Genomic DNA, 15,870 nt, shown 5'->3' with positions numbered 1-15,870 from the left:
CTCATGGTCTAAGGAAAAGATACTTGACATTGGAAAAACTCTAGCAAACGAACTATACGATCTTGTGCTATGTTTAGGATTGGGTCTTGTCCATCACATCATTCTCCCAATGATGTGATCTCGTAATCAATGACATCCAATGTCCATAGTCAGGAAACCATGACTATCTGTTGATCAACGAGCTAGTCAACTAGAAGCTTACTAGGGACATGTTGGTGTCTATTTATTCACACCTGTATTACGATTTTCGGATAACACAATTATATCATGAATAAAAGACAATCATCATGAACAAGGAAATATAATAATAATGCTTTTATTATTGCCTCTAGGGCATATTTCCAACAGTCTCCCACTTGCACTAGAGTCAATAATCTAGTTACATTGTGATGAATCGAACACCCATGGAATTCTGGTGTTGATCATGTTTTGCTCTAGGGAGAGGTTTAGTCAACGGATCTGCTACATTCAGGTCCGTATGTACTTTACAAATATCTATGTCTCCATCTTGAACATTTTCACGAATGGAGTTGAAGCGACGCTTGATGTGCCTGGTCTTGTTGTGAAACCTGGGCTCCTTGGCAAGTGCAATAGCTCCAGTGTTGTCACAGAAGAGTTTGATTGGCCCCGACGCATTGGGTATGACTCCTAGGTCGGTGATGAACTCCTTCATCCAAATTGCTTCATGTGCTACCTCCGAGGCTGCCATGTACTCCGCTTCACATGTAAATCCCGCCACGACGCTCTGCTTGCAACTGCACCAGCTTACTGCCCCACCATTCAAAATATACACGTATCCGGTTTGTGACTTAGAGTCATCCAGATATGTGTCGAAGCTAGCATCGACGTAAGCCTTTACGACGAGCTCTTCGTCACCTCCATAAACGAGAAACATTTCCTTAGTCCTTTTCAGGTACTTCAGGTTATTCTTGACCGCTGTCCCGTGTTCCTTGCCGGGATTACTTTGGTACCTACCTACCAAACTTACGGCAAGGTTTACATCAGGTCTGGTACACAGCATGGCATACATAATAGAACCTATGGTTGAGGCATAGGGGATGACACTCATCTCTTCTATATCTTCTGTCGTGGTCGGACATTGAGCTGAGCTCAATTTCACACCTTGCAACACAGGCAAGAACCCCTTCTTAGACTGATCCATATTGAACTTCTTCAATATCTTATCAAGGTATGTGCTTTGTGAAAGACCTATGAGGCGTCTTGATCTATCTCTATAGATCTTGATGCCTAATATATATGCAGCTTCTCCAAAGTCCTTCATTGAAAAACTCTTATTCAAGTAGGCCTTAATGCTGTCCAAGAGTTCTATATCATTTCCCATCAAAAGTATGTCATCTACATAATATGAGAAATGCTACAGAGCTCCCACTCACTTTCTTGTAAATGCAGGCTTCTCCATAAGTCTACGTAAAGCCAAACGCTTTGATCATCTCATCAAAGCAAATGTTCCAACTCCGAGATGCTTGCACCAGCCCATAAATCGAGCGTTGGAGCTTGCACACCTTGTCAGCATTCTTAGGATCGACAAAACCTTCCGGCTGCATCATATACAATTCTTCCTTAAGAAAACCATTAAGGAATGCCGTTTTGACGTCCATTTGCCATATCTCATAATCATAGAATGCGGCAATAGCTAACATGATTCGGGCGGACTTCAGCTTCGCTACCGGTGAGAAAGTCTCATCGTAGTCAACCCCTTGAACTTGTCGATAACCCTTAGCGACAAGTCGAGCTTTATAGATGGTCACATTACCATCCGCGTCTGTCTTCTTCTTAAAGATCCATTTACATACATGGATCCTATCTCGGATTTCATGGCTTCTACCATTTGTTGGAATCCGGGCCCGCCATCGCTTCTTCATAGTCCGAAGGTTCACCATTGTCTAACAACATGATTTCCAAGACAGGGTTGCCGTACCACTCTGGTGCGGAACGTGTCCTTGTGGACCTTCGAATTTCAGTAGGAGCTTGATCAAAAGTATCTTGATCATCATCATTAACTTCCTCTCTAGTCGGTGCAGACACCTCAGGAACATTTTCTTGAGTTGCGCCATTTTCCGGTTCAGGAGGTAATACTTCATCAAGTTCTACTTTCCTCCCACTTACTTCTTTCGAGAGAAACTCTTTCTCTAGAAAGGATCCATTCTTGGCAACAAAGATCTTGCCTTCGGATCTGAGGTAGAAGGTATACCCAATAGTTTCTTTAGGGTATCCTATGAAGACACACTTTTCCGATTTGGGTTCGAGCTTTTCAGGTTGAAGTTTCTTGACATAAGCATCGCATCCCCAAACTTTTAGAAACGACAATTTAGGTTTCTTCCCAAACCATAATTCAAACGGTGTCGTCTCAACGGATTTTGACGGAGCCCTATTTAAAGTGAATGCGGCAGTCTCTAAAGCATAGCCCCAAAATGATAGCGGTAAATCGGTAAGAGACATCATAGATCGCACCATATCTAATAGAGTGCGATTACGACGTTCGGACACACCATTACGCTGAGGTGTTCCAGGCGGCGTGAGCTGTGAAAGTATTCCACATTTTCTTAAGTGTGTGCCAAATTCGTGACTCAAGTATTCTCCCCCATGATCTGATCGCAAGAACTTGATTTTCCTGTCACGTTGATTCTCAACCTCACTCTGAAATTCCTTGAACTTTTCAAAGGTCTCAGACTTGTGTTTCATTAAATAGATATACCCATATCTACTCAAGTCATCAGTGAGGGTGAGAACATAACGATAGCCACCGCGAGCCTCAACACTCATTGGATCGCACACATCAGTATGTATGATTTCCAATAAGTTGGTTGCTTGCTCCATTGTTCCTGAGAACGGAGTCTTGGTCATTTTTTCCATGAGGCAGGGTTCGCACGTGTCAAATGATACGTAATCAAGAGACTCTAAAAGTCCATCTCCATGGAGCTTCTTCATGCGTTTGACACCTATGTGACCAAGGCGGCAGTGCCACAAATAAGTGGGACTATCATTATCAATCTTACATCTTTTGGTATTCACACTATGAATATGTGTAGCATTGCGCTCGAGATTCATTAAGGATAAACCATTCTCCATCGGAGCATGACCATAAAACATATCTCTCATATAAATGGAACAACCATTATTCTCGGATTTAAATGAGTAGCCATCTCGTATTAAACGAGATCCTGATACAATGTTCATGCTCAAACTTGGCACTAAATAACAATTATTGAGGTTCAAAACTAATCCCGTAGGTAAATGTAGAGGTAGAGTGCCGACGGCGATCACATTGACCTTGGAACCATTCCCGACGCGCATCGTCACCTCATCCTTCGCCAGTCTCCGCTTATTCCGCAGCTCCTGCTTTGAGTTACAAATATGAGCAACTGCACCGGTATCAAATACCCAAGAGCTACTACGAGTACTGGTAAGGTACACATCAATTACATGTATATCACATATACCTTTCGTGATGCCGGCCTTCTTGTCCGCTAAGTATTTGGGGCAGTTCCGCTTCCAGTGACCACTTCCCTTGCAATAAAAACACTCAGTCTCGGGCTTGGGTCCATTCTTTGGCTTCTTCCCGGCAGCTTGCTTGCCGGGCGCGGCAACTCCCTTGCCGTCCTTCTTGAAGTTTTTCTTACCCTTGCCTTTCTTGAACTTAGTGGTTTTATTCACCATCAACACTTGATGTTCCTTTTTGACTTCTACCTCTGCTGATTTCAGCATTGCAAATACTTCAAGAATGGTCTTTTCCATCCCCTGCATATTGAAGTTCATCACAAAGCTCTTGTAGCTCAGTGGAAGCGACTGGAGAATTCTGTCAATGACCGCGTCATCCGGGAGATTAACTCCCAGCTGAGTCAGGCGGTTATCTAACCCAGACATAGTGAGTATGTGCTCGCTGACAGAACTATTTTCCTCCATCTTACAGCTGAAGAACTTGTCGGAGACTTCATATCTCTCGACCTGGGCATGAGCTTGAAAAACCATTTCAGCTCTTCGAACATCTCATATGCTCCGTGTCTCTCAAAACGCTTTTGGAGCACCGGCTCTAAGCTGTAAAGCATGCCGCACTGAACGAGGGAGTAATCATCGGAACGTGTCTGCCAAGCGTTCATAACGTCTTGTTCAGCAGGGAGAACAGGTGCTTCACCTAGCGGTGCTTGTAGGACATAATCTTTCTTGGCAGCTATGAGGATGATCCTCAGGTTCCGGACCCAGTCCGTATAGTTGCTACCATCGTCTTTCAGCTTGGTTTTCTCTAGGAACGCGTTGAAGTTGAGGACAACATTGGCCATTTGATCTACAAGACATATTGTAAATATTTTAGACTAAGTTCATGATAATTAAGTTCATCTAATCAAATTATTCAATGAACTCCCACTCAGATAGACATCCCTCCAGTCATCTAAGTATAACATGATCCGAGTTAACTAGGTCGTGTCCGATCATCACGTGAGACGGACTAGTCAACGTCGGTGAACATCTTCATGTTGATCGTATCTTCTATACGACTCATGCTCGACCTTTCGGTCTTTTGTGTTCCGAGGCCATGTCTGTACATGCTAGGCTCGTCAAGTCAACCTAAGTGTTTGCATGTGTAAATCTGTCTTACACCTGTTGTATGTGAATGTTGGAATCTATCACACCCGATTATCACTTGGTGCTTCGAAACAACGAACTGTCGCAACGGTGCACAGTTAGGGGGAACACATTCTTGAAATTATTATGAGGGATCATCTTATTTACTACCGTCGTTCTAAGTAAACAAGATGCAAAAAACATGATAAACATCACATGCAATCAAATAATATTAGTGACATGATATGGCCAATATCACATAGCTCCTTTGATCTCCATCTTGGGGCTTCATGATCATCTTGTCACCGGCATGACACCATGATCTCCATCATCATGATCTCCATCATCGTGTCTCCATGAAGTTGCTCGCCAACTATTACTTCTACTACTATGGCTAACACGTTTAGCAATAAAGTAAAGTAATTTACATGGCGTTTCTCAATGACACGCAGGTCATACAAAAAATAAAGACAACTCCTATGGCTCCTGCCGGTTGTCATACTCATCGACATGCAAGTCGTGATTCCTATTACAATGACATGAACATCTCATACATCACATATATATCATTCATCATTCATCACAACTTTGGCCATATCACATCAGAAGACACTTGCTGCAAAAACAAGTTAGACGTCCTCTAATTGTTGTTGCAAGTTTTACGTGGCTGCAATAGGGTTCTAGCAAGAACGTTTTCTTACCTACGTGAAAGCCACAACGTGATTTGTCAACTTCTATTTACCCTTCATAAGGACCCTTTTCATCGAATCCGCTCCAACTAAAGTGGGAGAGACAGACACCCGCCAGCCACCTTATGCAACTAGTGCATGTTAGTCGGTGGAACCGGTCTCACGTAAGCGTACGTGTAAGGTTGGTCCGGGCCGCTTCATCCCACAATACCACTGAAGCAAAATAAGACTAGTAGCGGCAAGAAAGTTGACAACATCTACGCCCACAACAAATTGTGTTCTACTCGTGCAAAGAGAACTACGCATAGACCTAGCTCATGATGCCACTGGTGGGGAACGTTGCAGAAAACAAAAAATTTCCTACGGTTTCACCAAGATCCATCTATGAGTTCATCTAGCAACGAGTGATCGGATGCATCTACATACCTTGTAGATCGCGAGCGGAAGCGTTCAAAGAACGGGGATGAGGGAGTCGTACTCGACGTGATCCAAATCACCGGAGATCCTAGCGCCGAACGGACGGCACCTCCGCGTTCAACACACGTACGGTCAGCGTGACGTCTCCTCCTTCTTGATCCAGCAAGGGGGAAGGAGAGGTTGAGGAAGATCGCTCTAGCAGCAGCACGACAGCGTGGTGATGATGGAGAAGCAGCACTCCGGCAAGGCTTCGCTGAGCTCTACGGAGGAGGAGAGGTGTAGCAGGGGAGAGGGGGGGCGCCAAGACTCAAGGGTGCGGCTGCCCTCCCCCCCTCCCTTTATATAGGCCCCCAAGGGGGGGGCGCCGGCCCTGGAGATCCCATCTCCCAAGGGGGCGGCGGCCAGGGGGGTTGGAGTGCCCCCCAAGGCATGTGGGCGCCCCCCCCCCCACCCTAGGGTTTCAACCCTAGGCGCAAGGGGGGTGGGCCAAGGGGGCGCACCAGCCCACTATGGGCTGGTGTTCCCCTACCACTTCAGCCCATGGGGCCCTCCAGATGGGTGGCCCCACCCGGTGGACCCTCGGGACCCTTCCGGTGGTCCCGGTACAATTCCTGTGACCCTGAAACTTGTCCCGATGGCTGAAATAGCACTTCCTATATATAATTCTTTACCTCCGGACCATTCCGGAACTCCTCGTGACGTCCGGGATCTCATCCGGGACTCCGAACAACTTTCGGGTTACTGCATATTCATATCCTACAACCCTAGCGTCACCGAACCTTAAGTGTGTAGACCCTACGGGTTCGGGAGACATGTAGACATGACCGAGATTGCTCTCCGGTCAATAACCAACAGCGGGATCTGGATACCCATATTGGCTCCCACATGCTCCTCGATGATCTCATCGGATGAACCACGATGTCGAGGATTCAAGCAACCCCGTATACAATTCCCTTTGTCAATCGGTACGTTACTTGCCCGAGATTCGATCGTCGGTATCCCAATACCTCGTTCAATCTCGTTACCGGCAAGTCACTTTACTCGTACCGTAATGCATGATCCCGTGACCAGACACTTGGTCACTTTGAGCTCATTGTGATGATGCATTACCGAATGGGCCCAGAGATACCTCTCCGTCATACGGAGTGACAAATCCCAGTCTTGATCCATGTCAACCCAACAGACACTTTCGGAGATACCCGTAATATACCTTTATAGTCACCCAGTTACGTTGTGACGTTTGGTACACCCAAAGCACTTCTACGGTATCCGGGAGTTACACGATCTCATGGTCTAAGGAAAAGATACTTGACATTGGAAAAACTCTAGCAAACAAACTATACGATCTTGTGCTATGTTTAGGATTGGGTCTTGTCCATCACATCATTCTCCCAATGATGTGATCTCGTTATCAATGACATCCAATGTCCATAGTCAGGAAACCATGACTATCTGTTGATCAACGAGCTAGTCAACTAGAGGCTTACTAGGGACATGTTGGTGTCTATTTATTCACACATGCATTACGATTTCCGGATAACACAATTATAGCATGAATAAAAGACAATTATCATGAACAAGGAAATATATTAATAATGCTTCTATTATTGCCTCTAGGGCATATTTCCAACAACGGGGCAGGGTAGCACCGACACCCTCCAGGAAGGAACGGCGGCACTCTTAGGGACACCGCGTCGGAGCCGGATGAACTGGCAAGGATTTCTTCCGCACCCCCAAGCACCGCCACCCACACGAACCGGAGCCATCCAACCATCTTGTGACCCGCAAGCACACGCCACCACTGTCTTGGACTCATCCACGCGCGCCTAGCTGCGAACACCACAAGGATGTCAAGAGAACAGAGGCAAGGAGCGCCCAGAAGCAAGGGCGGAAGCACCGAAGCCACACGGGAGGGAACCGCCTCCACGGCCGTCGCGTCGGAGGCCTGTGCCTCCAGCACCGACGCGGATTGCCGACCGGACGCCGCAGCAGAGGAAAACTAGGCCACCCAGGACTGGCGCAAAGCCCCAGCCACCGTGCTGCTGCACGTTAACAACAGAGCCGTCACCCTCCACCAGCCCAACGCACCGCCACAGCCTCCCGAGAGCGACGCCGATGCCACGCCCTGCCGCCGCCCCACCCAGACCCAGATGAGGCCGAATGGGCTCAGATCTGAGCCGGGCGGGCGTGGCCACCCTGCCACCCAGAGTCCACCCGCGCCAAGAGCACCCGCTGCCGCGCAGGACCGCCACCGCCTAGGGGCACCGCCCGGAGCCACTCCACCTCATGCCGAAGGAACCCCGGGAGGGGAATTGCCAAGGGCCACCGCCGCCAGCGTCACCCGGGCCAAGCCTGCGGCGGGCACCGGCTACGGCGGCGGGGAGGTAGAGATGAAAGGGGAAGCTCACGGAGGGAGGTCCGGCCGTTCGCCCACGGGGGCGATGCGCTCACGGTCGGGGGTGTCGCTCAACCGCTTGCTCTTGATTTTACCTTCAATAGCAGCATCAGCTATATGGAAGAATGGCACAAAAAAATGGAACAGAAATGTTAATCTACAGTTGGGTGAACTTATATTGTAGGTATACTGGAATTCGACGCGGTGGTCCGTCGTGCGACTGCTGGTCATTGCTACGGAAGTTTATGCCACTCATGCTTCAAAAGATACAAGTACAAGACAGTAGATTACGTAGCTCTCTCTCCACCTCTATGTTTTCAGGATCTAATTTTTGAGCATCCAACAAAGCATCACAAGATTGTTTATACTCCTAGAGGTAGAATAGAACACATCAAAGGCACGTGAGCGACTTCATAGACTGCAGAGTAGAGGAACACAATGGCAAGCTAGACGTGTAGTAACTAACTTTGAGTAGCATGTGAGCTGCAGCCAGTGTTTATAATAGTGTGTATGTACGTATGTATGAGCGTCTACGATCCATCTGTCGGCCTCCAATTACCAAGGTTCAGATTGGGGATGGGACTACTACAGCTTTTTGGTCTGATCTATGGTTCCCTCTCCCACATAACACCCTTGCTCAGCCATTCACTGCACTGTACACTCATTTCAACGAGAAAATTCCTTATTTGATATTATCTTAAAATCTGCTTTCTTATTTGACACTGGAAAAAAAATTCTTCACTATTTGACACAAGTTCTAAATTTTATGCCCTACATCACATTTTCGTCCATTTTGAGCCTAAATGACACCTGAAAAGACTCTTTTGCCCCTCATGTGATATGTTTGTGGGTGGCAATAGCGCACACACGTAGCATCAGTGCAAGGGCAGGAGCACAGACGCAACAACACATACACATGCACCAACACACACGCACGCGCACGTGCACACGCAACAACACGCACGCGCACGTGCACACGCAGCAACACACATGCACGCGCACACACACACAGCAACACACACGCACGCAGCACGCACGCACGCAGCAACACACACGCACGCAGCACGCACACACGCAGCAGCAGCACACACGCAGGCAGCACATAGGCACGCAACATCGCACACACACGCGCGCGCATGTACACACGCAGTAGCACACATGCACACACACACACATGCAGCAGCAGCAGCACACATGTGCGCGTGTACCCACACACGCAACAGCACACACACGCGCACACACATACCGCATGAGGGGCAAAATCGTCTTTTCAGATGTCATTTAGGTTCAAAATGGACGGAAGTGTCATATAGGAAATAAAATTTAAGACTAGTGTCAAATAAGGAAGAAAAACTTTTCTAGTGTCAAATAAGAAACCAGATTTTAAAACAGTGTCAAACAAGGAATTTTCTCCATTCCAACAGGCAAACCGCCTCCGTGGCTAGGGTTTTGGCTTCGCGTGATCTTACTCTTGACCAGGCCCCTAGGTTGTCTTACACGGCTACTTGCGAGCTAACTTCTTTGTGAACTACTTTGGCCACGGTAAACTTGAATTTGCGGGTCGCAAACAAAACGATTTCGAGGAAGCTAGGTAAGCCGCTAAGCACTAAAGTTCGAGGGGGCATGAATCCAAATGTGAAGAGATGATCTTCGTCCTCGTGAAGGCCGAAGAGTACAGAGGCGCTTGCCTTGCTGCCGGTGCCCGTACGCTGGCTCGCTGGCCTGCTGCCATATGCATGCAGCAGCCTTTTACTCGTGGATACAGACTCGATGGGATCGCGTGTAGATAAATTCCATCTGACTCCCAGGGCGGGCCTGTGTGCTGTAGATGATCACAGCTAGGTTTGCTTGTCGGCTTTCTTTAGTATTGAATGAACGGCCGTTTTTGTGTATTCTGATGTGTTTAGTCTGCTTAATTTATATCGCCACCCGCGAAGATTATGTGAGCTACCCGTATAATTTTACATGTATTATATATATGCGGCATTTCGCGGGACGCCGACATGTTGTCCCACTTGCATGAGGCATTAAGAACTCTGGCGGTTCGCGTCGAGCACGCTGGCCACCGTTGCCGGCCGCGAGGACGCATAGCGCTCCAGGACGCATCAGAAAGCAAAGCACCCCAGGACTCAGCAGAAGTGCACAAAGCCGGTGGCCGGTTAGCCTACGTAAGCATCAGCGCATCAGGGCTCCATCTTCACCACCAAGCACAAGGCGGCTATAAACATCATCACCACTGTCATTGTCATCGTCATTTATTTTATTTTTTTGAAGGGAGGGAAAAGAATACCTCATTAATTAATTAAGAGAGAAGAAAGAGTTTAATGTTGAGAATTTTTACGGTGCATCATATTACACAATATAATGAGTACTAATATTTAGTTGATCCAATGGTCAATAGTGATCACACGAAAGGACTTCCGCTATATACTGACGGTGCAATGACGAGCAAAGCGGCGCGGGGGTGCGACGTCTGTCCGCAGCGGCGGGCGAGGTGGTGCTGCTCATCCGACACCTCGGTGTACTCCGTGAGCCTCATGCTGAGGCACGAGCGGGTGCCTCTGCGGCCCACGTCGTTGTCCTTGGGCTGCCGGAGCAGCCCTGCGGGAGAGACGATAACCGGAGTGTTGATCCCCTACTCACAGGCCAAGAGCCTCCTGTCAAGGCGGCGCATTGTCTGGGAGGCGTCCGACAGGGACTTGCCGGAGGAGCACAAGTGACGGAAAAGACCATGCTGTACAGGCCAGCCGAAAACATGAAGTAAGACCGTCAGCTCCGCTTCATCGTCTTGGTCGTCCATCGTCGCATGTCACCGAAGAGTACTAGCAACGTGGCCTGAGCCAACAGATGATATGAAGGAAACGTTGGCCATGGCGGGGAAGGAACCTTGGTGCGTGATTGATAATTATTGAAGTACCTAAAATGCCCTTAACTAGTCAATATACTACCCAAAACCTCCAGTAGTATTGACTCATCTAGGCCCTCCAAGCCACATAAATGAATGGTCCAAATTGATTTGATGTACTATATAACACCCATCGTGTTACAACACCGCTACAAAAGGCCTACTCTCGCAACATGATGGATCTTAATTTCTTTGCACCCGCAGTGACCCAAGTTTGAGTCTCCGTCTTGATGTTAGCTAGTAGAACCGTCAGCGGGGCACTCTTGAGTTGGAAGATGTTAGCTAGTAGAACCGTCGGCTGGGCACTCTTGAGTTGGAAGATGCGAGCGTTCCTTTCATTCCAGATTGTCCAAGAGGTGAGTATGAAGTGGGTAGCCATGGCCTTCCTATTCGGTATGGTATAGTCGGAGAGCCCGATCCACCACTCTTTAGTTGATCGTGCCAAGTGCCAAGTAGAAGTGTTGATGCTTTCGAGCTGGAGCCAATCTTTTATCATTTTCTAAAGTCTAGCAGTGTACCGACATCTGAAGAGGAGGTGGTCGATGGATTCTTGCACGCGCTTGCAAAGATGACAAAGCCCGCAATTGGGCCACCCCTGGTTGGCCAAATGGTCAGCACTCCATACCCTATTTTGCATGGCCAACCACGCGAAAAATTTGTCCTTGGGCGAGGCCCAGACCTTCCACACCGCAAACTCCATGGGTGAGCGGATGATGCCAAAAAATTGGGCCAAGTAGGCAAACTTGGCAGTGTATATCCCGCTGTCTATGTGTTTGCACACAATGTCATCTTCAGCTTGTACCTCAAGAGGAAGTCGCGGATGGCAGACCAAAACTCAATAAATTGTCAAAGATGTTCGAAGGTCAAGTTGGGAGTGATCTTAATCTTGTGAACCCAAGCATCATCCTGGAGGGCTTCCCGAAGTTTCCATGTCTTCCGAGAGATCTTCATCATCATCACCACTGTCATCGCCATCGTCATCCACACACATATCATTATAACCTTGGGAACCCTAGGGGAAAATTTTGTTTTTGCCACTCTAGTTTTTGCCAATTTTCCAAATGCCACTCTAGATTCTGACATTTCTCTTTTGCCACTATTAGCTTTTGATAATTATCACAATTGCCATTTCATGGCAAAATCAAAATTTCAGAATGGCAATTGTGATACATTTTCAAATGCTAAGAGTGGCAAAAGTGAAATAAAATTATTTTGCTTTTGCCATGGAATGACAACTGTGATAATTGTCAAAAAATAAGAGTGACAAAAGTGAAATGTCAAAATTTAGAGTGGCATAAGAAAAATTGGCAAAAATCTAGAGTGGCAAAAACAAAATTTTCCCGAACCCTAGTGGGTCGTCTTGTGTGTTACTTGTATCATTCACTCATATTTGTCATTAACCCAGGCCATGGCCCACCCAGAATTTTTGGCGAAAAGTTAATTAATACTCCCATATCATCTACTAGTAGGACAACCAAGACAAGACAAGGTCCAAGGAGATCGTGCGTGCCTCCTCTTTTTTTCTACTAGAACATTGCCCGTGCGTTGCAACAGGGTATAAATATTCTAGTAAGTTAGCTTGTGATTTACCTGCTCATAATATGCGATGTGTAAAAAAATATTCATCAAATTATGTCTGTGGTTTAACTTTTATTTTAATCAGAAATGATTTACCTGTCTATATTATGCGATTGTGTAATAAATGTTTATTAAATTATGCTGATAATTTGTCTTATATTTTGATAAAAAGTTTGGTAAGTAAATTAAAGTGGAATTAATTCAGAAGGTAAGTAAATTAAGGTGATTGATTATTATACGGGAAATATTGGACGAAGGGAGGTGGGAAGAAAGGTGAAACGGGAACCTTATTTTCTTTTTAATGTGATTGTGTAAATAAATGTTGATCAAATTCTGACTGTGAATTACCTTATATTGTGATTAGAAATTTGGCAAGTAAATTATAGTGGAATTGATTCAGAAGGTAATTAAATTAAGGTGACGGATTATCGTATACATGAATGGTTGGACGAATGGGTGGTGAGAAGAAATTTGAAATGGAACCTTACGTTTTTTAAGTAGTAGAGACTCGTGGATGCCTCCCTCGTGTATACGATGGCTCACGTAACCACCGATGCGCTAATTTTGGTGCTAATCCTAGTAGGCCTAGGACATCGGGAATGAGGGAGTACAATTCTGTTTCCAGAGCTAGCCCAGTCGATATATACTTTTTTTTTGAAACTCGATATATACTTTCTCCTAGACGAGGGACGAGTGCCTCAGATCACGATCCCGAACTTGGCCTCCAGGCTCCAGCGGTCGCCGGCGCCGCCCGCACGCGGACGGCCGTACCGCGCCGGCCCGTCGCGGCCTCACCTCCTCCACCTCCAATCCCCCCTGTCTGCCTACCCTCGCCGGCAGGTTGCCCGTCGCAGCTCGGTCCGGCGGCCGGAGCAGCCTAGAAGGACTTGGTAAGCCTGCTTCCGCTTGTTCATATTATCGACTGCCTGATGACCTGCTGTATTGTTGTGCCCTGCTGCCCCCATTAACCCTAAATCCCCAGTGCCCAATCCCAGGTGTTACATTACTTGCTTAACTGTGTTGCTGATATTTTCGGAATCCCCAACTTAATTCAGTTTTATAATTCTTGTGTTTGTTGTAATTGTAGAATCATGCGCATTTCAAACCTACGATCGAACTGCAGTGTTATGAATCAATTGGCTGTTTATATTCTTCAGTTGCCAACTTTTTACGTCTGTGCGATTTTTTCTTTTTTAACAAGTGCGCCCACCATCCGATTTCTTTCTGGTCCGCCATTGCATTGAGCATTTTTATCACGTCCACTCTTCTGTTACTGCAATAGTCCATCCCTGTGTTGTGTCAAATTCACTAGTAGTTTCTTATGCTAGTTTGGTGTTACTTTTGTTGTACAATTGTCAAAAATGAAGAGACTGTTATATTTATGTAAGACCATCGTTTCTTCCCAACTATTTGTATTTGCTAACTCTAAACATATTTGGTGAGCTATAATATATATTGTAAAACCTATTTATATTGTTCTTTTCGGTAAGACTGTACTATATGTCATGCCAATATTTATTTTTTAATATGGCACAGGAACTCCAAAAAATTTCTGCTATACCATTGCCACTGAAAGCCATGCCGATGTTGCGTCGAGTGCGGCCTCACACGTCTGGCGGTGAGGACCGTCTTAGTGCGCTCCATGATGATCTGATCCTCCTCATAGTAAGCAGGCTGGACACCCGAACAGTGCTCTCCATGGCCATCCTCGCCAGCCGTTGGGTTCGCATCCCGCACAAGCTGTCCGCACTCGACTTCAGGGTGAGCGACATACTCCCGCCGGAGTATGAACGGACCGTCGCCCTTCGCAAATGCAACTTGCCGCGTGACGCCACTTTGGCCGGGACACTCGACGGTCTCAAGGCGCGATGTGAGATCGACACAATAAGGTCATTCACAAACGGAATCACGAGCTTTTTGGAAGCGGACAGTGGCCATGACCGGCATGTAAAGACCCTCCGTCTCGAGTTTTTCCAAACATACAATAGCATTTGTGTGGACCGCCTTATCAATGTTGCAGTCCGTACATGGGGGGTGGAAGATCTGGAGGTTGTCGTTAGGCCATCATCCGGTTATGATCAGACGCGGACATACAACTTCCCCCACGACTGCCTCAATCTCCGGTCTTGCCTTCGCAGCCTGACGCTAGGCAAGTACTGTGCACTGCCACCGCTGCATAACTACATCATGCTTACTAAGCTCGTCCTGCATGACATGTCTGCTTCCACACCCGTGAATGTGTACGAGAGGGTGTTCAGAGACTGCATCGGCCTGCAGGTGTTGTACCTCACGTCCTGCTCCTGTGCACATACCACTTTAGTGGTGGACGCGCCGTGTTCACATATCAGGGAGCTTGTCCTGGAAGAGTGCTCATTTTTTGTGATCGAGCTGCGCGATCTCCCAATGCTTGTCCATCTAGCGTGCCACCTAACCAACACTTCAAAGATTCTATTTGGCTTGGTTCCGAGCCTCATGGACACTAACCTTTCATTCTCTCTAGAGGATGATAGTATAGTGGCGGCACGGTGGACAAATGAGTTCGACTCGTTCCTCGGTATGTCCCCCACCATGGCGAACCTCGTCATCCGATTTACTGGGCGGAGAACTTGGATTGGAGCCAGCAGTCCGGAGAAGAAGTTGCCGCACCTCAAAAGGCTCCTTGTTGCCGACCTGCCTTCAAATTGGGATATCTCATGGACACGTGGCCTCCTCATGGCCTCAACATTCCTCGAGGTCATGCACATCCACGTGCCTCACTCAGAAACAGAGCCCGATTATCTGCGTGGGATGAATTGGTCGAAATCACGCAATGAGCTTCGGCACCATCACCTCAAGGAGTTGGTCGTGATTGGATACACGCAGCGTAACATATGGCTTTTGAAGTATGTTGTGAGGGTGTGCACATCGTTGCAACGCATTGTTTTGCTGAAGGATGGCCATGTTCGGTACATCGGACTCTGGGATTGGCAGATGGTCGGGCAGCAAACATGTCCATGGAGCGATGATGAGAAAATGGTGGTGAGAAGAATGATGAAAAAATTTGGGCTCAGGCCTCTTCCTAAACTGATCTTGGGATGATTTCTTTATTTATTCTTATGTACACATTGTTATTGAACCTAGAGGGATCTTGTGATCGATGGGAAAAATATGTTTGTCCTCAGTTTAGTTCCACTCGATCGGTGTCCATTTTCCAATTCCCATACTACATATAGTTTGTGGGAGTAGCACCAAGAGTATGCCAACATCCATGGACGCCTGCAATCTCAAGCTTCAATGGTACGTGCAGGCCAAGTAACTCCACAGCC

At 47.1% G+C, this 15,870-nt stretch overlaps 1 protein-coding gene across 1 annotated transcript; it reads left to right on the top strand.

Annotated features, from left to right (window-relative positions):
* The first annotated feature begins 14,143 nt into the window (after window positions 1-14,143).
* LOC147988765 (uncharacterized) lies at window positions 14,144-15,643 on the top strand. Its single transcript, XM_087546749.1, has one exon. The coding sequence runs from the start codon at window positions 14,144-14,146 to the stop codon at window positions 15,641-15,643; it is 1,500 nt and encodes a 499-aa protein (XP_087402875.1).
* Window positions 15,644-15,870: the final 227 nt, after the last annotated feature.

Source organism: Triticum urartu, chromosome 1A (assembly GCF_056163025.1).
Source record: "Triticum urartu cultivar PI428250 chromosome 1A, HENAU_Tu73, whole genome shotgun sequence".
NCBI classification, from domain to species: domain Eukaryota; kingdom Viridiplantae; phylum Streptophyta; class Magnoliopsida; order Poales; family Poaceae; genus Triticum; species Triticum urartu.
Note: the sequence above shows the minus strand (reverse complement) of the source record. Positions and strands in the feature narration are given on the sequence as shown.

Excerpts from the sequence above, each read along its gene's own strand:
- LOC147988765 (XM_087546749.1), top strand. The coding sequence starts at position 14,144 with ATGCCGATGTTGCGTCGAGTGCGGCCTCACACGTCTGGCGGTGAGGAC.